Source organism: Gavia stellata, chromosome 2, assembly GCF_030936135.1.
Source record: "Gavia stellata isolate bGavSte3 chromosome 2, bGavSte3.hap2, whole genome shotgun sequence".
Lineage (NCBI taxonomy): Eukaryota > Metazoa > Chordata > Aves > Gaviiformes > Gaviidae > Gavia > Gavia stellata.
In genome coordinates, this window is record NC_082595.1 from 74,169,674 (window position 1) to 74,191,928 (window position 22,255).

Here is a 22,255-nt window from a genome sequence, read left to right on the forward strand (position 1 = left end):
ATGCAGGCATGATTGCGACTTTTTCCTCTCCTGCTTCTCAAACTGTCATGTAGCTGGATGCCATTCCCACAGTGGGGACCAAAGTAGTTATCTCTTGAATGTATCTGGAATACGAATCGTTAAGAAGTTTTTGACATGAAGACTAGTAGCTAGTTGGATTGATATTTCAGGCAGGCTTTGATCCAGGCTGCTGTAGTGCTAGCATCTTAAGTTCCCTTTTTCACCTAGTGCCTTCACCTTCAAACACTTCATGTTAAATAAATATAAGTTTGAGTTGCTGGGAATCCTCCTATTCCTGCCTTGCTATATGTTCCTGGAAAGGCTTTCTGTGTGTGTTATTTCTGGTGCTCAAAACAAGGTGCTGCCTCAGAGTATAGCACAAAATAAGTAAAAATGGTGGTATGCATTCCTGGAGAGGAGATGCTATACCTGTCAGTGGCCAGAACGGGGCAATACATAATGGTGGGTGTGCACGTTTGTGATATTCGGAGGTAAAAATGGGCATGTATGAAGACTGCTATAGGGGTGACGATTAAGGAATGCTACACATCCATGACTGCTGCGTGATCCTGTTGGAGTAATGGTTCAGGACTGACAAGGCAGGTCAAAGTCAGTGGAAGGGTTATGAAGGAGTAATGGAATTAATTAGTACCCAGGAATACTGAGGAAAGAGTACCCAGGAATATTGAGGAAAGAAGCTCTAAGCAAAGATTGCCCTGATTTAAATCGTCACGGAATTGGCATGCATATATTGTGGCACTTGTTTGGAAAAAACCCAACCTATAGAGTGTTTTGTCTTCAGTGACCACAGATATGTCATTAAAAAGTACTCTTCGCAATGAGTTGTTGTTAGTTATGAATAACAAACTTAACGCACAAAGACTGTTGGTTCTCTAAGTACTTCTGCGACAGTATTTCTTTTAAAGTTATTTAAACTCTCAGTGTTGTCTTTCCATAAAGAGATCAATCTCTTGCATTCATCACTCTAACACAAACCCCTTCTTCACCTGCTGTCAGGGAGGGTGGCTGGATGAAGTAGTTTCCATGCTAGCTGTTGTGATGTTGTGAGAAGCAGGAGAATCAGACAGTGCTCCAAATGTTTGAAAAGGGTTATAGCAGCTTTAAGCTTAAATTTAGACAACAAGTCAGTTTGGGGAGAGGGGAAACATCATGGCTTCTAATTTGTATTCCCTCTTGCAGAGCTGATGGTGTAATGAGAACAATGGCTCCTGAAAAGCTACTGAAGAGTATGCCAATATTACAGGAACAAATTGATGCACTACTTGAATTCGATGTATGTATTGAAGCTGACCCAGCATTAACACTGGGCAGTGACTTATAAATGCTGCATTGTAATTAAAACATTTCACCTTGTAGGTAATGCTTTACGGATTATCCCATTATGTGGGCAAAAAAATCCTCTTTTCAGTATCCCACTGATGTAGAGTGTGGTGAAGGATGGCTCTTTCCTGTATATACCAAATGCGCAGATTCTACTTTTTTTTGTTTGTAGCGGGGGTAGGGGAACAGCATAGGAAATAAGGGATCTTGAGGAATGCTGACTTGGAGCTGGGAGTTTCATCTTCTGCATCAGTGAGGGGAAGAAATGGACAAAGCAAGGAGACTGAAGAATCTTCTTTCTGTCTCTTGGCAATCAACTTCTTTTTGGGGGGAGAGAAAAAGCCATTAAGATATCACATGTACATTGTTTAGCTTCCTCAAAACCTTCATCTGTTTTTTACTGTAAGATGGATTGGATAAGCTTTAATCTAGACTATTCATAGAAATGAGTGTCTACAATATATTTATAATGTAATAATGTTATGAATGTTGGTGGGATTATTTATCTGCCTTGAGGATAAAAACAGGAGTCAGTTGTCGTAGGAGGCACAGTCTAATGTTGCAAAGAGGTCTTTGAAGGAATCCATCTTTAAGTTCTTCTGTTCTTGGTGGGCAGAAGGACACACTCCCAGCTGAAAGGCAGGACCCACCACAGCTTTCAGAGGAGAGCCTTAGAAATACATGTCTCACTAATGTGTTTTCGTTACTTAAATAACATAGGAATTGTGATAATGGTCTTGGAAGAGGAGATATTTTTTAATAAAACAAAGATCTTTTAATAAATAAACATTTATTTTCTGCCCAAGTTAATGTGAGAAATGGAAGGGTCTTGATATCATTAACCCAACGTATTACCTAGTAGACTACTGAGGTTTTGTTCAGCTCTGCTGTGAACTGACATCTTTTGTCCAGTTTCATTAAAGCTTTGTTAATAGCACCCCTGCTTTCCGCCTCTGTGATAGGTGAAGGATTCAAGACTAAGATGTGTACTGTTGATGGAAATACTCCTGTGCTGTAGTGGATTGTTTTGGAGTGGTGAAGAAAGCAATCCTTGATCTGCTAACCAAAACCTTTGTTTGGTTTCTTGGTGTGAAATCTTGTATTCAGTGCTTGATTCTATAACAGTATCAGATACCTGGTGCAAGCTAAAACTTCTGATTGCATTCAGTAAATCTGTTGTAAATAACTGGTATTTTATTTGTAGGTTCATCCAAATGAACTGACAAATGGTGTCATAAATGCTGCATTCATGCTTCTATTTAAAGATCTTATCAAACTTTTTGCTTGCTACAATGATGGGGTTATTAACTTACTAGGTAAGTAACACAGCGTCTATATCTCACATACCATAAGCAAGTGAAAAACAAGTTTCAGATCTGCTTCAGGTTTTTTACTTAATTTTCATTGAAACTTTAATAATTTTTTCTTGACTACTCTATTCTGAAGTGAGAGAAAACTTTAAGCCATAACCTCTTACATAAGTGTTCATCTGAGGCTGGATTGTCATGTGCCCTTAAAATTGTGCAGAAGTCTACTTAAAGGTACTGAGCATTTCTGTGCCTAAAGAAATGTGAGCTTCCATAATATGTCCTGCAAGGTTAGCAAAGCAACTTTTGCTATTTGATTGTGTTTTTAAGATGCCCAGATTCTTCTGTTATATATGCTATGTGATAGCCTTATATGAAGTAATATGCTCCTGAATAACATTCCTGATCTGTCTGAAAGTGTGACTGCCAAAGCTGGATCCCCTCCAAAACCCTACCTACCGTCAGCCTATGAAGTCTATCGGAGGCTGTGAGCATGTTCTAAAGCTCAGACAGCTTGGCGTGATCACAAGTATAACACACCTTAAACTGTCCCTGCAAAAGGCTTTGTTAATGAAGTCTAAAACCAGGAGTTGCCATAAACTGCAGGAAACATAACTGACCCTGTAGAAAATGAGCTTCAACTATTAAAACTTGTGAGCACTTCAGCTGGTCTATAAAGACAGCTAAAAGCTGAGATTGCTTGGCCAGCATGACTGACCTAAAACTGTGGCTGCAACTACAACAGGAAGAAACAGAGGTTGCAGAGATTGAACAGGTAAAAAGATGTTCCTGAGCTGTAAAGCTCTGACAATTTCTTTGTATTCATGTTGCAATGCTTTCTGATGGTTTCATAGAAGTTAAGACCCAGGTGTTTTGACTGAAACTATAGGCATGGGAAGCTTGTGGAGCAGTTACAAATTTGTTGGGCATAACAACTGGATTGAGATTTCTCTGTCTACTGCTTACTTAAAGCGTAAGTTCAGGTTGAAATATGTGGCAGTTGTGCTTGATGATGGACATGAACCAACTTTAGAGAGCTACTCAAGTGGAGAAAGTACTGTTCTTTGGAGTGGAGACAACTTGGGAGAGGACATATATTAATATATAAGTTTATCCTTAATGACTTTGAATTTTAACTTTGGTAGCTACTTCACCTGCTTACTTTTTATCTTAAAAACCTGATTTGCATCACACACAATGCTATGGCTGGTTGGGGTGCAATTTTCCAGTCTATATAATTCCTTAGCAGCTCAGCAAGCCCAGCTTCTAAATTCTACTAAGGACTAGGAACAGCACTAGATTAGTGTCCAAGTAGAAAAATGTTAATGGAGTGCAATATTCTTGAAACGTTATTTTCCTGAAAGTTAGAGTTGCTGATGAATGCAGACCTAATGTAAGATATTTTAACTGAAATTTGCCAAATTGTTTCTCTAGAGAAATTCTTTGAAATGAAAAAGGGACAATGTAAAGATGCTCTCGAAATCTACAAACGATTTCTTACTCGAATGACCAGAGTATCAGAGTTTCTTAAAGTTGCAGAGGTAAGTGACTTCTAGTCTTCTGGAGTCTGGCACTTGAGTACTTTGTGAATTATTTTAGCACATATATAAAATATTAATTGCACTTGTTAGGCATCTGACTCACTGTGTATAAATACGAGGCGGTATAGAAATTCCTGGCTCTGCTTGTTCAGCTTTTCTTGAACTAGTTAAGCCCTGCCTAGGACTTCCACACGTCTCTACTGTGCCACCAGGCTCAACTTTCCTGGTAACATAAAAGGTGACATGACTTCAACTGTACCAATATTTCTTGGAAATGCTGTAATAAATGCATGTTTCTAGGACAGGGTTGAATGTTAGAGGAAGGTACAGCAGCTAGGAATAAAAGCATAATGATTTTGTAAGTCTGCTTTTCAAATCTGCAGCCAACTACAAGTTAACCGGAATGTGAGATTTTCCTGGTTTTGATCCTTGTTATCATACTCTTCTGTGGATAATACTAATATTACACGGTTAATTAACTCTTTTGCTGGACACTCATTCGTGGTAGTTGGCTCCTTGGCACAAGATGCACATTTTCCATGTTTCATGCTTCATTATAATGGACAGCAGTAATGAGCTGAATGAAAAGTTTGTTTCTTTGCTAATTTACTTAACTATTTATGTAGGAGCCTGCGAGACTCCCAAATGGCATGTAATGTCTGACATAAATGTTGAACTTGAGGAGTGAAGTACTTTAGATACCTTTAGGTCAGCTTTGCAGGACAGGGATTATAGTCACTATACTTCACGATTACTGGGTGCAGTGGAGCTTATTCTTCTGCAAAAGCTAAACCAAGAGGCACTTTGAAGAGCCACAGTGAAGCAACAGGACAACTAATAGAAGATTGCAGACTCAGGCCTCATCTTGCTGTATTTGAAATGCTAGGAGAGAAGGGCGAAACAACAAAGGGACTTGAGCTTTAGTGGGTTTTTTAAATGGATATTGAATTTGTAAAAAAAGACTGCTGTAGGTTGTTGAAGGTAACTGCTGGAAAGACAGGCATCTGCACTTGCTGACTTCCTAGTCTTTTTCTAAAGATGAAGTGCATTATAGTTTGAAGAGCGTACCACAGTTCTAGTCAAAATTAATGCCTGCTGCAGTGGAATAATGCACTTACATTTGACTTCTTTTATATCCACAGCAAGTTGGAATTGACAAAGGCGATATCCCTGACCTTACACAGGTAAGCTTCTCTTGTAGTCTTTTTGGATCTGTGTAATAACTAAAAGTTCTGTAATTAGGAATCACACCAGGAATGTAAATGTTGGTAGGAAGTCATACCATCTAACATTTTAAAGCCCTCCCAACTTGCAAATAAGAACTGCCCAAAGCTATTTTTGAAGACTGATATAGCTAAAGTAGTGTCTTTCATGATGACTTCTGACCTATAGTTGAAAGGTAGACTGTTTTGCTCTTTCCTTGCTAAAAGATTTTTGCAGCTTGTAGCTCAAGTTCATTTTTTATGACAGACCGCTTAGTGGCGTGACTTGCTTCATAGGCTCTCCCTGACACAGTCTTGGTCCAGAGATGAAATTCAGAGCAGTACTAGCACTGATGTCTTGGTCTAGGTGCAGTGATTTTGAAACTTAAATGCAGAAGTTATGATTTGATTGCTGAACTTCCTTGTCAGTATGCATCAAAACTTTTAACATCAAAACGTACTTATGCTGTATCTGCTTAAATTCTATTGTGCTGGTCCATTTTCAATATCAGATTGGCCTGGGTGCCTGGCTTTGTGTTTAATGTGAAAAGGATATTTACCTGGAGGAAGAGATCTATGCTGAAGAGTTCACTCGTGGCAGTTTTGATGCCAGTAAAACTGGAACAGAAGAGCAGGCCAAACTGCTCAACAGTTGTAAACCCTAAGTGTTCATAACTTGTGAACGTGTAGTTTTTGAAGACCTCTTGAAAGCCTGGTTTAAATCAGCATCAGAATAGTGGTTCTCCTGGTTAAAAAGCCATTTAAAAAGTCTGAAAGTGAGACAAAATGTGAAGGTGGAGAGTTTTAAGCTTTATGGGTTTCACATGCTGCAAGGCTATGAAGTCTGGCCACTCTTTCAGCACAGGAAAGCTTAGATTTCTAGAAGTGTGTGGAATACCAAACCCAATTCTGAAATAGCTCAAGTAGTATGTTGACCTAATGGTACCTCAGGGGCTCTTTTTTAACAAGGTCCAGTCAGTCATGAACTAAGTCTTTGAACCAGAAGAACTTACCTTAAGCTCAGTTGATGAAATATGCTTTATAAATTCCTGTAGCACTTCTATCTGCTTCTGCTTGTGTTGTGTCAGCCTGCTGGAAAGGCTGCCTGCTGGGACTGTGCAAGCCCTGTTCTGCATCATCAGTCAGTGCTGCACTTAATTGCTCAGTGGCACCTTAGTTACTGCTACTGGAGGGTCCCTTTCACCTCATGAACCAATGCTTTAAAATAGAATATTCATTTGGAAGGAAGGCATCTACAACAATCATCTAGTCCAACTGCCTGACCATTTCAGTAGTTTTCTCAAGTAGTCCCTCATAGCTGTATTCTCCCAAAGGCTGCTTGGGACTCACTTGCTAAGGCTGATCTGCAACATGCTGTAGATTGTGTATAAGACCTAAGCAGTGTAGTTCAGTGAGAAATAAGTAAAAGGTCAATAATAAAACTGAATTTCAGCTAATAAGTAATATACAATTCTATATAATATCAATGGTATACCTAAATTCCTAAAGCAAGCCACGGCAATAGTTAGTAGCATTCCACAAGAAGTTGGCTGTGTTGACATTTGATGTGTGTACATACTCTATAAATCCAAGCAAGTGGTCACAGTACTGAAACACAAGTTGATAGCTGTCATCTTCGGACTTTCTAGTTTGGCTGGAAGGTTTTGGAGGCTGAGGAGGCATCTTGGCAGCTAAAGAGCTTGGCTCATTTTTATTTGTTAGCAGTTCTTAAAGTATGGCAGTTTTGCCCCAGATAGGTAGTGGGGAACCCATATCTAAGGTTCCACCATGATGCTGACTGATAGATTAGTCTAATGTTGAAGCAGTATCTAGAAGAAATTAAGCAATGTTCATGTTGCAAATTGGATACCAGACAATATTTAATTTCCAGATTTTTGCATCTGGGTAGAAATTTTCTGAAGCTTCCTCTGTGAATTCTGTTTGATAGATGAGTTTCATATTACCTTGTTGGCTTTGAAGGTATCTGTGAATAATATATTGGAAAGCTATTTAAAGTGTATAGGGGTAACTGGAACAGGAAATAATGGATTTTTTTTTTGAAACATAGCTTTCTGCTTACATGTTTAAGTATGCACAACTTGTATCTTATGCTAATGCCTTTTTGAATATGTAGAAGTCTGAATCTTTTTTTTTTTTAAGCAAATGAGGTCCTTTGCTCATCTTTTTCTTGCTGCTGGAGAAGTCTTGTAACTAAGTCACTTGTGTTTAACCAAATTCTTTCTTGCGCTCAAATTAGTTGAAAATTAATAAATATGCCTATAAAAGCAGCAATGGTTAAGATGTTTCTGCATTGCGTATGTATGTGGGACATATTTAAATTCAAGCCATCATTTAAGGATTTTTTCAGCATTTTAAATTTCTGCATGTATTAAGTTACCTTCCTGCTCAGTTTTAATGTCAAAATGAATTTACAGACACCGTAAGTACACTTAGCTGTGCATTGGTACTAGCAGGTACTAAGCATCCTGAAACAGCTGATTTAGCCAGCCAGCTGGTTTTCAGCATACTGTACATAGGAACAGTGGATGGTCTGTTTTCAGGCATCGCAAACTGACTTTTTTGATGCATATGTATACCCTGAAATTACAGACATTATTTATGAAAAACACTGTAGGTATTGCTGTCAGGAATTGTGCTTGATCTGAATGAGACTGATAAAGAGAATTTCCCTTTTAAGACTGTACCACTGATGAACCAGTAACCCTGATGAAATACTTGACCATTATATGCTACTGTATCTCTCAAGGGTTTCCTCCTTGCTTGTTGATCTTGTAGGAGTTTACTTATCTGGACTTTGTTTTCATACTGGAGTAGCTAAGCACACTGTCGTTTGCATTTACAACTACTTGTCCTACCATTGTAACAGCAAGTGCACACCTGGGGGTATTGCCTGACCACAAAAAGGTTGCTTAAGATAAAACCTAACATCAAGGAGGCTTGAAAAAGCTTAGGTTTTGTAGATGTCTAAAATAGTAATCTTTCTGAATTTTGATTTAGCTGCTGGGCTCAGTAACCTGTGCCTAAGTACCATTTGGAGAAGAAACAGCTATAAAGCTTTTGTGATGCTGGGAGTCTTGAACAAAAGGTAGCTGCTTTTGGGGCCGTTGGAAAGGACTTTTCATTTGTTTTGTTTAGACTGCAAATATTATCTAACCCTCCGGTCATGAAAGAGGTGTTGGAGGTCTGACTAAAAGCAAAACTGAAAGGATGACTTTGAACCTATTACTCTTAAAATTAACCCTGTGGATGCTGGTGCTGTTAATGTTTAACACTGACTCAAAGCATGACGAGTAGCACATCCTGGATTTAGGCTTCAGGCGCTATTTAGTACAGGTAAATGTTTTCTGTCTGCAAATTTGGACACAGTATTGTCTTTCAGAAGCTGTCTCTGCCTGAGTATTTCCAGCCTGGAAATCCACTATTTTCACAGTGGTGTAAATAAAATGACAGCATGAGCATGCACATGGTGGACTTCAGGGAAGTTGGTGCTGGATTTTGAAGTATCGTTAGGTCAACATATTGTGTTTAGAAGTGTATCTTTCTATTTGCTTTCAAGGCTCCTAGCAGTCTCATGGAGACCCTCGAGCAACATCTAAACTCACTAGAAGGAAAAAAACCTGGCAACAAGTAGGTATATATGTTGTACCATGTAACAGTGTGAGACTAGCTGAAGTTTAGGTTTGCCTCCCCCAACCTCCTTTCGTTACTTAGCTTGAAAATCAGCTGTGATCAGACTAGGCTTTTCCTTTCCCTTACAAAGTCATCTTAATGGCAACTTTTTTTCTTACTGGGGGTGGGGGGAAACAGCACACCGAACAACTGGACACTTTACAAAATGAAGAAAAGTTAACTATGGAGAACTCCTAGAAGGAACTGTTTTTCCTTGCTGCTAGGGCTTTTATCATAAAAATTGATTGGTTTTCTAATGGCTTTGCATCTTCTTACTAGACACTTGTCATGCCTAAGTCTAGGAAGGATTAAGCTAAACCTGTGTTTTCTCTTTTATTGTTGCTTTCCTTGCCATTTAGTGAAGGGTAAGTACATATGTTTACATATCACTTGCATGCAGACAGGGTTATGGGTTTTTTTAAGATGTCTTGAACAATTTGAAATAAATATCTTCTTTAAATTGTACCTAAGCTGTTGCTTGCTTTTGTATATAATCATTAAGTTATTTTTAGTCATTTCTGTCTTAGCTCCAGATCTTCTAATCAGTTCTACAGCTTAGAACTTAACCAATTCAAGTAACCTATAGGATGGGTGCTAGTTCAATACTGGTGCAATTTTAACTTCAGCTTCTCCTTTCATCTCTTAGCTCAAAGCAGCTCTAAAAATACGTAGCGGTGTTTTCGTACCTCAGAATAATGAAAGTAAACAAATGAATTGATGTACATTTTAACTTATGATTAAGGCTCTGTCCGTTAGTGTAATTTTCTTGCATGTGGGAGAACTTTCAGCTTGGACTTTCCAACTAACTGTTTCCATACTTTTAAATATCACTATTTTAAAGTAACTCTGACTTTCTGTAAAAGAACGGTAGACTTTGAAAATTCGCTGACACATCCTCAGAAGACTTATGTTAGATAACTGCTTCCATATTGGTCTTATTCTGCTGCTGTTGCATGATTTTACAATATGGCGATATCTTGCCCCAATAACTCTTTCCTACTGGCTCCTGTAGGCCCTAACCCAAGACACTTGCATGCATCTCTGCCTTCCCTCCATTTAGTAGAGCTTATTTAAAAGGCAGAATAATCCTGTGACACGGATTAGCTTAAAAAATTCATTTAAGCTTTGAAGTAACAATTTGCTATCCTTGTCTAAAGTGACACATGAAAGTTTTGAGAAATGGGGAGGGCATGCGATTGTAGAGATCTTCAGAAAGCTGTCATGCTTTGCTTTTGGTCTTTTCACATGAGTTTTGAAGAACTTGATGAAACATAGTTTCCAAAAATGTACTTTTCTGACCCCCCCCTTTTTTTTTCTTTCTAGATCTGGGGCTCCTTCTCCTCTGAGCAAGGTAAATACTGTCAATTGCTGTGCTAGTTCTTGTTCAGGTGGTATGCTTTAGAACATCTTAAGGGCATAAGGAGTTAAACTTCCATTTCCTAATCTGCTTTATAGATTTTGCCACCTAGGCCCTACCTAGGTGACAAAGTTGCATCTTTAAATGGCCTTGTAAATAATGGCCCCATAAAAGGACTTCGCTGATCTGAAGGGCTGTAATACTTACACCAGTGTGGGATTTGATGGTCACGCTTTGTGAAAACATAAAAAATACCCATAGCTTTGTCTCAACTTTTTTCTTTAATCCTCATGTCAGTGAGAAACTTAATCCATACTATTTCTCCTCCAAATTCTTCACTCCATTTGCAGCTCTTTAGAAGAAAGTGCTGGCTCTTTTAAAACCATATTTATGTGAAAAGCCAAGAAAACTTTCATATGATATACCTAATTTCAGAATTGACCTTTATTAGTGAGACTGCTCACCTTAATCTAAAGCAAGAGTTGCCAGTGAAAACGTCTCAGTTGGAGTGTCGGATAAAGTAATGAGCTTTACGGTGTTACCTGGTATCCCTGAAGCATTGCCAGGTGCCATAGTTCTGTGTCTAATAACAGGTGTTGTGCAGGAAAAACTCAATGAAAACTTCTGAATCTGAGGGAGACAGTTCAATGGTCTATTCTAGTGGAAGCTCTTAAATTTCTTTCCAAAGAGCACTTCTTTAAAAAAACAAACAAAAAACCCTCTTATCCAATACGGTAGCAGTTGGTGAGAACTACATTATGACTCAAACTGTTCTTAATGTTAAATAACCCCTTTTTCCCTGATTCACATGAAGAAATTGGACCAATTTAGTCTCAAACCTTAGTAAAGGCTTGAGGACAATCTAGAAAGCTTGTATCCATCTCCTGCTAGAGTTGTGATAATGGGATGGCAGTAGCAGAACTCAGAAGAAAATTGCTTCAAACTTGCCATTCTTTTTCTTTCTTGGAAGTGGTCAGAATGGCAAACAGTACTAAACATAGGACTTGTTTCATAGGAAAAGGATCTCTCTAGCGAGTGATATGCTGTAACAAAGCTTGTGGTATCTTTTAGAATTAAATTGAGACTCTTCAAGGTAACTTGAGTCTTCAAGTGCACAGAAGAGTTGCAGTATACTCTCCTGGGTGTCTTTCCTTGCCATACTTAAGGTATCTTCATCCAGAATTGGAGGAGGTAATGAAGCAAAATCACAGGCTGAGCTGTCTTTTGTATCTTCCCAAGGACTTAACCATTAGCACTGTTGATGGCTCTTAAAACTCTGCAGTCTGAAGGTTTGCGTAGACGCTTCTAACTTAGTTTCTAACCATTTCTCTTCCATTTCTATGGTTAAGAGTACTAAGGTGCTGTTGTGGACAAACAGGTATTTCATTCCGTGGACAAAATGAAGGGTCTGACAGATGTAGAAACAAATCCACAAAAATAATTAATTCCTGCCGTGTTCAGGATGGTCTAAAACTGAGAGGAGGGAGTTGCTGGAGAGCAAGCTATTTTCTTGGAACTTGCTGAGAATCCTTTGACACATAGGGACTGTTAGTTACCCTAATTGGGATTTTAAAAGATAGGTAAGGCAACTCCAGATCACAAGTCTCTGAGTTAGTTGCATAGATGTTGGGTGAGTCTTGAAGCCAAGGGACTAAAGCTCATATGAGATGGGCCGCTGGTGTCTGCAGGTGCTCTGAATGCATGCAATAGGCATTTCTTCTTGAGCCAGGCATTGCTAGGTGGAGTCACCTTGGAGTTTCTCAACTCCACCACGCTCTGAAAACTTAGTCCAGTCTTCCTTGAATTCTTTCAAAGGGGGGAACAGTTCACAATAAGATGACCTGATGTCAAAATTGGATTTTTGAAGTATGTGAATCTGTGCATGAGTTGTTCATGGAGAAATGCTGGTATATTGAAGGTATATTTAAAATATTTCTCCAGTCTTCTCCAGCCACAACTGTTACATCTCCTAGTTCTACTCCAGCAAAAACTATTGATACATCTCCTCCAGTTGATCTTTTTGCAACTTCATCTACAGCTGCTCCAGTCAGGTAGGTTAAAAATGTAGATGCTTGATGTAGATGCCGAAGTCACACTTGTAACAGGAAGCTTGCCTGCAAGATTTTGCTTACTTTACAGGTAGTGTACATCAGTATTGAATGGGCTACATTAATCTACCAGTATAGATCACAAATGAGCTCTAACGAAAAAAATAAAAATTGTGGCTACTCTGATTTGCTTTCAGTGTAGTAGTAATGTTGTACCATTCCCAACATAAACTTTTAATTGAATAGACTGAAATAATGTGCAAATCCAAAGTAATCTTTGCTGACCTTCATTATTCTGTTTCTAAAACTGCTGAATTAAGATTCCTTTTCTTGCTGTTCAAATCAGTTCATGAAGCACAAAAATAATGAACTTTTGGAGGTAAAAATAAACATTGACCAATGAGAAAAATCTGAACCTTGCTTTCAAGTCAAAACCAGAACAAACTGCTGTTGCTCATTATAATGAGCAGAAATTAAAGAACTCTAGACATGTAAAAGCTCTAAGCTTGAACCAAAAGTCTGAAGACGTGACTAACTTCAGTTAAATGTCACGTGAAGTACTTCACTGAAGAAAGAGCTTCTATTGTTTATTATTCAAATGTTTTAGATGAACAAGACCTTATTTCCTAAGGAAATAACTGGCTGGCTTAAGCCATAGAAGTTTTACGAACTCTGTTCTACCTAATGTGTATTTATTGCTTGCAAATGAGGGTTTCTTGCTTTCTGACATGGCACAATGAAATATTTAAGTAGAATGGAGCTGTTTTCAGTTGCAGCAGTTATTTGCTCTGTTCCTAGCGGCCACCTGGGATTTTGATTTTTGGTTTTGAGGTTTTTGTTTGTTTTTTTGTTTTGTTTGTTTAGGATTGTAAAAGTCTCATAGATCTGTTACAATACAAGTAATGGACATAAGTTAAGGTCCCATGCTGGGGTGTAATGTATACTTGGCACTTAATGCAGTAGAGGCGTTTATAGCCACTGCTCTAATCCTAAGGCCTGAAAAAAATGTGTCTCTCAATGGTTTCATCAGTCATCCAAACTAAGGGTAATTCCTACAATGCAGTCATGATTTTTTTAAAATTTTATTAAAACAGACAAATTCCTCCAGTATTTAATATCTCTCTTCCTTTCCTTGGCAGCTCTTCCAAACCATCCAGTGATCTTCTGGACCTTCAGCCAGATTTTGCTGCTACTGGGCAGGCAGCTCCAGCAGCCCCTGCTGGAGCCACTTCATGGGGAGGTAGAGAAACCTCACTGTCAGCATCTCTTCTTGCAGTCTCCGTCTTCTTGCCTGGCTGAACTGAAACCTGGCTCTTTCTCTGCTAGCACAGGATGTTCCCAGCTCACTCCCAGGCTTCTGCTGACCTGACAGTCAGGCATCCCTTTGCAGCACAAGGCTACTCCTTTTTCCAGGGATATGCATAATAGTATAAGCTGCTTATAAGGGCCTGACTGCAAAGCTGGGGGGAGACAGGATTATGTGACTAAAAGTGAGCAGGAAGGGAATGGCTGAAGGTGAACAGGTAGGGTAGGCACTTTAGAAGAAGTAGAACTGTTCATGTGCTTTTTGGCAAGGTTAGGGCAGAAATCAAGTCGTCTTTTCATAAAGCAAAGCCCACAGACCAAAAATATCTTTTAAAACAAAAATGCATCTAAAGCCAGTGGTGGCAAATTACTTCTGCTGCAAGTGTGATTACCTCTGACAACCCTTAACGTATTTTATTAAAATCTTCCTTGTCTGCTTAGACTAATAATATGAAAATAGAAGTAGAGGGCTTATTGCTTTCAGATAGGAATACCTAACCAGCTCTCTGAAATCTGAGCTCTGTGGTGAACTGAACCTGTTGTTCCAGGCAGCACTAGCAGCTGGTGATCTGAAGAGGACCGCCATAGATGTAGGCAATGTTCATTCCTGTCCTGTGAAGACAAGGAATTAGGCCAGTAAATGTGATTTAACTTGCATAGTTGTAAAGCTACTGTGGTGTAATCTTAAGAGATCTTCATTTGTGTGGCAGCTTAATGAACTCATCAGCCCTCTCATGGCAGAAATGCTACACTGACTCATGCAGACTCTGCTATGAACGCTAATACTGGGTACTAGTGGCTTCTGCATTTGCTATTTCTGTTCTTAGCTTTAGTTCATTAAAGATGACATTGTATCTCAGCCACTTTGTTATGAGAAGATAGCTATGGCTGTCTCATAGACCATGTTTTGCATAATCGTATTTAATCTGTTGAATTGAATATTTTTTTTGCAGAAGTGTCAATTTTATTGACTGAAATGTAATCTTACCCAGAAAGCAAGACCAAAGAGTCATCAATTCTAGGATGTCTGGGACTAATTATTCTGCAATTTTTTGATTGCGTCCTATTTGTCTTGTTTTTTCATGGCCAAGTACTGGAACACAAGCTTTTGAGATGTTCAAAAAAGCTCAGGCCTCTCAGCTAACTTTTTTAAGCAGTTGCTCATTTATGCAGAGTAAATAGCCATTAATATTGTAAAATACTGATTCACATTGCAATTAAAAGCTGATTTATTTGGTTTTTTGCTTTGCTCTTTTGGACAGAGCACCTGTAGTTTGGAACTTAGGTGTTTATACTCTTCTGAATTACTGAAAACTTTAAAATTTACTAGTAATGCATCTGGTCCTCTTATTCCACAATGGAAAAGGACAGCTAACTTTTTGCCTTTGGCCAGGCAAACCTCATCAAGTATACTTCAGTCTTATCTTTCAGAATAGCATTTTGGTAACTTGGTAAGCTTCAAGTTTGTCTGCTTTACTGCTGGCAGGAGTCCAGATATGATGACCTGTTACCACACTGGAATCTTGCTTTTTTCTTTTTTTTCTTTTTTAAACTTTTAAATAATTGCCAAACACCATGTCAGACATGCATAAATTGAGAACTGGAATGGCTTTGTTGTGAAAATGCTGAAATTTCCAGTCATGTTTCATCTAGTAAGGAGAAAACCTTTGAGCCTGTGTTAAGGGTTGCTTTTTTAATTTACTTATTTAAACTAAATCTGCAGGATGAAACCAGTAGTCATTATAAATTCTATGGTCTCATAGGTACTACAGACCCTTCTAATTAGTGCAGGTGAAGGCCACATCAGGAATACTGCATCCAGTTCTGGGCTCTCCTGTTTAAGGGAGAGGGGGTTGGCAGGGGGCTACCAGGACTCCAGGGACCTAGAGCACATCTCTGCAGAGAGAGGTTGAGGGAGCTGGGCCTCTGTCATCATCTGGCAAAGAGGAGGCTAAAGGGGACTCTTAATAGTGGCCTGCAATTACTTGAAGGGGAGTTACAGAGCAGAGCCAAAATTTTCTTGGAATCACAGAGTCACAGAATTCATTGGAAATGACAGTTGATTATAATGAAGGGTAATAACAACAGATTGCAGCTTCAGAGATTGATTGGATGTGAGGAAAAAATTACTTCACTTGGAGAGTAGGGCAGTACTGGAGCAGATCACCAATGTGAGCTAGTGGACTCGCCATTCCTGGAGATTTTTCAAGACCTGACTAGGCAAAGCCATGACTGCCCTGATTTGGTGTTAGGCGTAATGTTGTTCTGAGCAGGAGGCTGGACAAGATGGCCTTCCTTCCACGCAGGACTTCTGGGAAGATGTATAACAGTGTCTCTCTGCTACTTGAGCTTCTTCCTAATCTGTAGAACTCTTCTGGCCCACAGCAAGTTAACATGGCAACTCATGAGAAAGAAGCAGTAGGGGGAGGAAGCTGGAAGAATTGCTGCAGTTCAGAATAGCTAGGAAGATGTGAATATCAAATACTTCAAGATGCAGCATCAAACTGGCACTTTGAATGTCAGATAAACCTCAGGAATACATCACCAACAAATGATCCTGCTTTCTCAGTCTCACTGGCAGCGTGGATTCTATGTATTCTGGCATATACTGTATATTTGGTATTGTACACTGTATATTTAGTGGTATATGCAGTACACTGTGTATTTTGTTGTATACCTAGTATATTCCTGAATACAACATAAGTTATCTAGCAAATGAACTACAACTTGTGAAAATCTACCCTTCTGTGCTAACCGGAGATGATCAAGGTAGGGTAATGAGTTGCCTGCAGCATACCGCAAGGTGAATAGATAGGCATTTGGCAGGCAGACTGGACTGTAGTATTAGAAAAAATACAGTAGGTCAAATTCTGCATCCTTGCAAGGTCTGACTCTTGGCTATGAAAGCAAATTGACTTGAATTTCTGCTCTGAACTACCTTGCAGTGTGCCTTAGAACATGGATTTGCTATTAGTGTTGTTACTTTAATATTACTATACAATAAAGCATTGGTTTTAATCCTTGGCGTATTAAAAGTAAGTGTAGATTGCCATGCTTGATAATTGTAATTTCACTGTATTGTGATCTATGACATAACTGGATAACAAAAATGCATTGAAGAATAAGCTAATAGAAGGTAAAAGTTTGCCAACAGTTGTTTATTTCAAGTCTGGCTGTGAGATGTCCACCTGGTGTGCAGTAATGAGATACCAGAGTGCTGCATTTTTAATATAGTGTTATGCTCTTTCAGAATGGTATTTTGACTTACCTTAGCTTGTGCAGTCAGTCTCAAGTAGAGCTCTCCCAAGGAACCAATTAGGAAAATACCTACATGTGGTTTCTTGGTGCCTTTTGATCAAATGTTTTAAAATAAAGACAAACTTGTGAAGATTGAGCTGTGCTTGCTCAAAGCATTTTGCTTCCTACATACTGACCCACAGTAAAGCATCTGGAGTCTGTGCTTGCTGTTCAGTGTGGATCAGATGAACCCGTGACCCATTACGTGTACGATGAATCTAGGAACAACACTGAGCTACTGGTTAGTAAATAGTAGTTGTTGAGCTCAGACGATTTTAACTGCAGTATAAAAATGTAATAGGCCCAACTGGTTAGTTTTCACAGGTTTTTGTAGCTTATAGTTGGTTATGTAGGCAAAGCTTCCTCTGTCTTTGAGCTCAATCTGACTGATCTCAGAGGACATCAAATTGTAGGAAAGTCTGTCATTAAAGATGCTTCATTGCCTTCCAAAAACAGTTGACTAAGGAACCGAAGTTGGACCAGAGCCAACCTGCTTATGCTGTCAATCATTGATACTCCTCATAGCAAGTGTTAACAGAGGAGGTTGTTTTCTGCAATAGTATGCTTGCTCTATCACAAATGCAGGGAAAACTTTCAAAGAGGAGCTGCTCTCCTATTTATTTATTATTTTCTGGCTAAACAGTTGTCTCCAGTACAAGAACCACAGCCTGTCTGCCTCTCAGAATATACTTGGGACAGTAGGGATGCCACGTATTATACCCTGAAGTAACTTCACGCTGTATTTGCAAGCTGCTCTCTGCTGGAGTACCCTGGCTTTAGTGCCAGTTTTGTGAAGGGTTCTTGGGCAGATGGGTGGATCACAACAGCTCACTTTGGCAGAACAGCAAGCTGAATTCCATCTACTTTTAATGACTGCAATGTTGATTTTGACTGCTTTCTGACTACTTTGGTCGAGAAAATACTTGCAACTAAGCAGAATTATCTTGAGATTCTCTTTGGTATCCGAGTATGTTCTGCTAATAGCTCACTGATTTAAATAAGCTTCAACTGTGCCTGTTTACTGTATTTATATGTGAGCACTGGGGTTCATTCATTGGGGCTCACTCTTTCCATGTACACTTTTACTTGGTGAAAGTCTTGAATCTGTGTGCTGTTAGGCCCAGGAACTTGCATTTAAAATTTTCGGTGTTCTTGGGGGATGTTAGCTGTTCATAAACTTCAAAGAAGTCTACCTACTTCTGGTCTTACTCTCACACTATTGAGCTAAATGCAAGAAAGAACTAGCATGGTGGTGAATTGAGCTTCTAAAGAAGTGGTTCTTGGCTTTACCCTGGGGTAGTGAAAAGGTAGAAGACCTTCTTGTCAACCCTTAAAGCCACTACTCGGTTCTGTCTGTTACAGTTTAAGAAAAGAAAACCAGCTGTATAAAACAGAAGTGATAAATACTACCAATGTTTGAACATCTTGCTGATTAGATATTAAGGAACTTATCAAATACATAAAACTTATGTACTGGTTCTGTTTTGAATAGAGCTATTAAACAGAATGAGCTTTGTCATGTAACAATAACTTCTTGAATTTTGGAAAATCAAGTGCAGAAATTGTTTAACCTAGACATGTCACTTCGAGAATGAACATATGGCTAATGAACATCTTCAATCTGGCAGTTCTACTAATTGGTCTGTTTCTTTATTCTGCTGTCATTTTAATGGACAATCACTAGACCTCTTGGGAGAGGGTGAGTAATATTTTTGATTTCTAAGACTTGAATGTTAAGATTCCTTATGAAAAGCTCCAACTTTCTGGAATTGAGTGATTGTGGTCTCTCTCCCTCTTCCCCTTACTTTTCCTGTTTGATCTTCATTATATGGTTGCATATAGATAATCTGGCTGCACTTTCCGGTGTTACCTCTGAGCCACAGATTTCAGATCCATTTGCCCCAGAGCCTAGTGCAACTACTGCTGCAACTGCTGATACTACAACTACTTCAGCTGCTGCCGCTACAACTACAACTATTACTGCTGCCACTGCTGAAGTGGATCTCTTTGGAGGTTAGTTTGGTTGCTCTAGTGCTCTACGCCAGCTCATAAGGTAGATGAAGCAATATTGAGTTCAGCTATTTTAACAAGGCCTCTAATTTAACTACCTATGCCAGAGGTTCCTGTGTGTTGGATGCTAGATGGAACAGGAAATGTAAACTGTCCAGCTACCTTTGTTTGCTCTGCTTTTAGCTAATAGACTCCTCTGCATATATATGGAAATAGAAAAACTGTATGTACTTAAGACTGAGTTACCCTATGGTTGAGCAGCTAAGAACATTAGTTTTCAGGTCCACACTGGGGTAAGCAGGTATTCTTTCCACATTATTCAATAACTATGCTCTGTACTACAACTTCTGGGAAAAGCACTTGTGCTTTCATAGCTATTGCACTGGAGAGAATGGACGTGGCAGCTTCTTGCCCCTTCATTACATGTCATGCTTGAGCTGTGTTGTGTTTCTTTTGGATCTTTCCTGTAAATATAGTGTTGACCCAGCTGAAATCACTGTATTTCAGTGTTCTTGAGTTTGCATTTTTATTTCACATAGCATTAATAGTAAATTAAAGTGGCAATGAACTTGTACTAAATGCCAACTGTACAACTAATATATAAAAAACACATTCTTGTAGTTTAGTTATGCTCTTTCAGTCTGTAATGTTAGCAGCTAACCTCTTAAGTGAGAATAAAGTCCCCCCTGTATGTTGTCCACTTTCTTGTCACTCTCATGGAGCAGGAGGCTTCCCAACAGCATGTCAGAAATTACCGTTTTTCAACACTATACCAGCCCAGGTTAATGGAGAAATGTTCTGATTTACAAACTAGTAATGTGTTTGAGATCACCTGGCCACTGTATTTTTCTAGTTGTCTCTTCCTCTGATGTATACTTACAGCATGACAGTGGATGTCAGGAATTACTAATAACTTAATTGCTATCAAAACTGAATTCCAGTATATTCTCTGTGGGGCTGTGTTTATCGCTTTCAGTGACAGGAGTGCTGGAGAGGTTTCATGCATAAACAGTTTGACTACAAAGGTGTTTCCTAAAGACTGGAAGTTCCCAGTTAAAAGTTTTTTGTTTAGGACTGACTTCAACAGACAGACAGCTCCAAGATACACCCAATAAAAGTGCTGAGAAGCTGTAAGAAAGGAATACAGCTGCTACCTGCTACTTAACTCCTCCTTTTACAAAGATGGATAACAGTCCAAGTGTCACAAGATCCGGCAGTTCAGAAGCAATTTTAAAATAGTTGTGGGCAGCAGTTCTGCACACCACTAGGAGCAAGAGAGTCTGGTGTTGGTTAGTCTCAGAAGCCTGTTGCAGAAGCCAGGGCCTGTGGTCGTTAACACCTCTGCAGATGCATAGCGTATGAAACTTCTGGTGTGTAGATGTTGGGGTCAAGCCAGTCTTGGATACAGTACTTTGAAATTGCATTATTAATTTAGCATAGATAAGACTTTAAAAAAAAAAATAAGCAATAGTTAAATGGCCAGAAATCACTGTAAATCTGCAACTGGAGTAGAAAAACATCTACACTTGCCTGTTCTTGTACTACAGCAGCAAGGTGTACCCTTCTATTTTTTTCTACCTTTTCCACTATTCTGTGCCTGGAAAAATGGCTGCTGTCAAATCGTGTGTCTACTTCCATCTTTATAAAGTGGCAAAGAGCTGGATGCTTTTAGGTTCTAGAGATTTAACTGATCATTAGATTACTTAGTGGCATATGTTAAGAAGCGGAGTTGCCTTCATCCTCCAATGTGGAAAGGATTTTACTTTTGCAGTATCCAGACTTCTGTGACTTGATCTCTTCTTTGAAAGAATGAATTTTGTTGCTCAAATACTATAAATCTTTAGTGGATTGTATATTAGATGAATACTGATCCTTCCCTAGAGCACTTCAGGAAGAAGCAAGGTTTTATTATTTACAATAGCATCAAATTTCTGGATTTGAAAACCTTTAATTCTCAAGAACAAATATCTCTAAACACACTCAGTAGTGAAGGTACTTTTGCAGTGCCTTCAAGGCACCCACAGGCCCGACCCTTTTAAGATCCTGGAGTCCATATTGAACTTCCACTTCTCTACTTACGGAGGTTTTTTTGTTTCTTTTTTGTTTTTTCTCTGAAACTTCTGCTGTAAGTGATGTCCCATACTAACATTCCTTGTTACTTTAAGACTATGAACAGTGCAAGAAGCACTAGTTTTTGGGCACACGCTATTGCTGTCTAGTTTCTGTGGTGCTAGGCATGCTGACACTTAATAAGCAGGTATTTGACCTTTGAGGTCTGCTAGAGGCACAGTCTTCAGTGTCACCTTAACTTTTTGCAGCTTGCCAGTTCTTAGTTGCTTTACACGGTTCCTTGTGGTGAGGTGCAGTAGGGGAGGGTACAGGAGCAGTGATCTCAGGAGAAGGAATGTAAAGAGTCTGCAGGGAGTGGCTGGGTAGGGAAAGGAAGCTTAAAGCTGCAGGAAAAAGGCAGCCAAGTTGATGGAAGAAGCAGCAGAGACTTTGCAGGAATGACTGTTGACTGTTACTCTCTTGCACTGTAATCACTGCTACTTGAGGAGCCTGCATGCTGCCTATGACGGGGCTTTGTCTTGAGGAGGAAACACAACTCTGTATTATGTCTTCATCTCTAACATGTCTTGGAAAGCAGCTGAGAAATGCAGGATTGATCCAGCATAGCTTTTTTGAAGAATTCAATCAGATTAATGGGCAAGCTTTCAGTTACTTGGGCCAACTTGAAGAATTTATCTTCTTTCTAAGAGAAACAAGAGGAGGCTGTTTTCAAGGTGCAGCTGGAATCTTTTCTGAGAGGGAGAAATCTAAAGGTAGAAGAAAGGCAAAATATCTTGAAATGCCATGTATCTCAATAATAGAATTTGGACACAGTGTTTTGGGACACTAGTGATGTGCTCTTGAGTTACTCTGTTGTGTGATTACACTGTAATGTAATGTTCAAGTAACAAGTCATGGCAGACACTGTGCAAGTGTCAGTTATTAGGTGTTCAGATGACAGAATCATAAGTGGGCAGGAGAACTGTGGTTTTTCCCTTTAAAGAAACTAAAGGCAAAGCGATAAACTTCTTGGCACTTGATGGCTAATGAATAATGTCCCTTATGCTGGAACATGCTGGTATAGCAAACTAATGCTTATTTTGAAAAA

The 22,255-nt window shown here is 39.1% G+C and overlaps 1 protein-coding gene across 27 annotated transcripts in view; it reads left to right on the forward strand.

Moving 5' to 3' along the window:
• Positions 1-22,255, forward strand: part of SNAP91 (synaptosome associated protein 91) — a 68,151-nt gene that overhangs the window by 23,859 nt on the left and 22,037 nt on the right. For 12 of the 27 annotated variants that reach the window (XM_059833686.1, XM_059833603.1, XM_059833652.1 and 9 more), the window contains exons 5-14: positions 1,201-1,294; positions 2,546-2,657; positions 4,083-4,189; positions 5,332-5,373; positions 8,969-9,039; positions 10,405-10,432; positions 12,380-12,489; positions 13,626-13,726; positions 18,773-18,787; positions 18,931-19,101. In XM_059833686.1, coding sequence (XP_059689669.1) covers positions 1,201-1,294; positions 2,546-2,657; positions 4,083-4,189; positions 5,332-5,373; positions 8,969-9,039; positions 10,405-10,432; positions 12,380-12,489; positions 13,626-13,726; positions 18,773-18,787; positions 18,931-19,101 — 851 coding nt within the window. Of the gene's footprint in view, positions 1-1,200; positions 1,295-2,545; positions 2,658-4,082; positions 4,190-5,331; positions 5,374-8,968; positions 9,040-9,440; positions 9,447-10,404; positions 10,433-12,379; positions 12,490-13,625; positions 13,727-18,772; positions 18,788-18,930; positions 19,102-22,255 lie in introns of all 27 variants that reach the window. The other 15 variants (XM_059833636.1, XM_059833667.1, XM_059833696.1 and 12 more) reach the window with 6 other exon arrangements.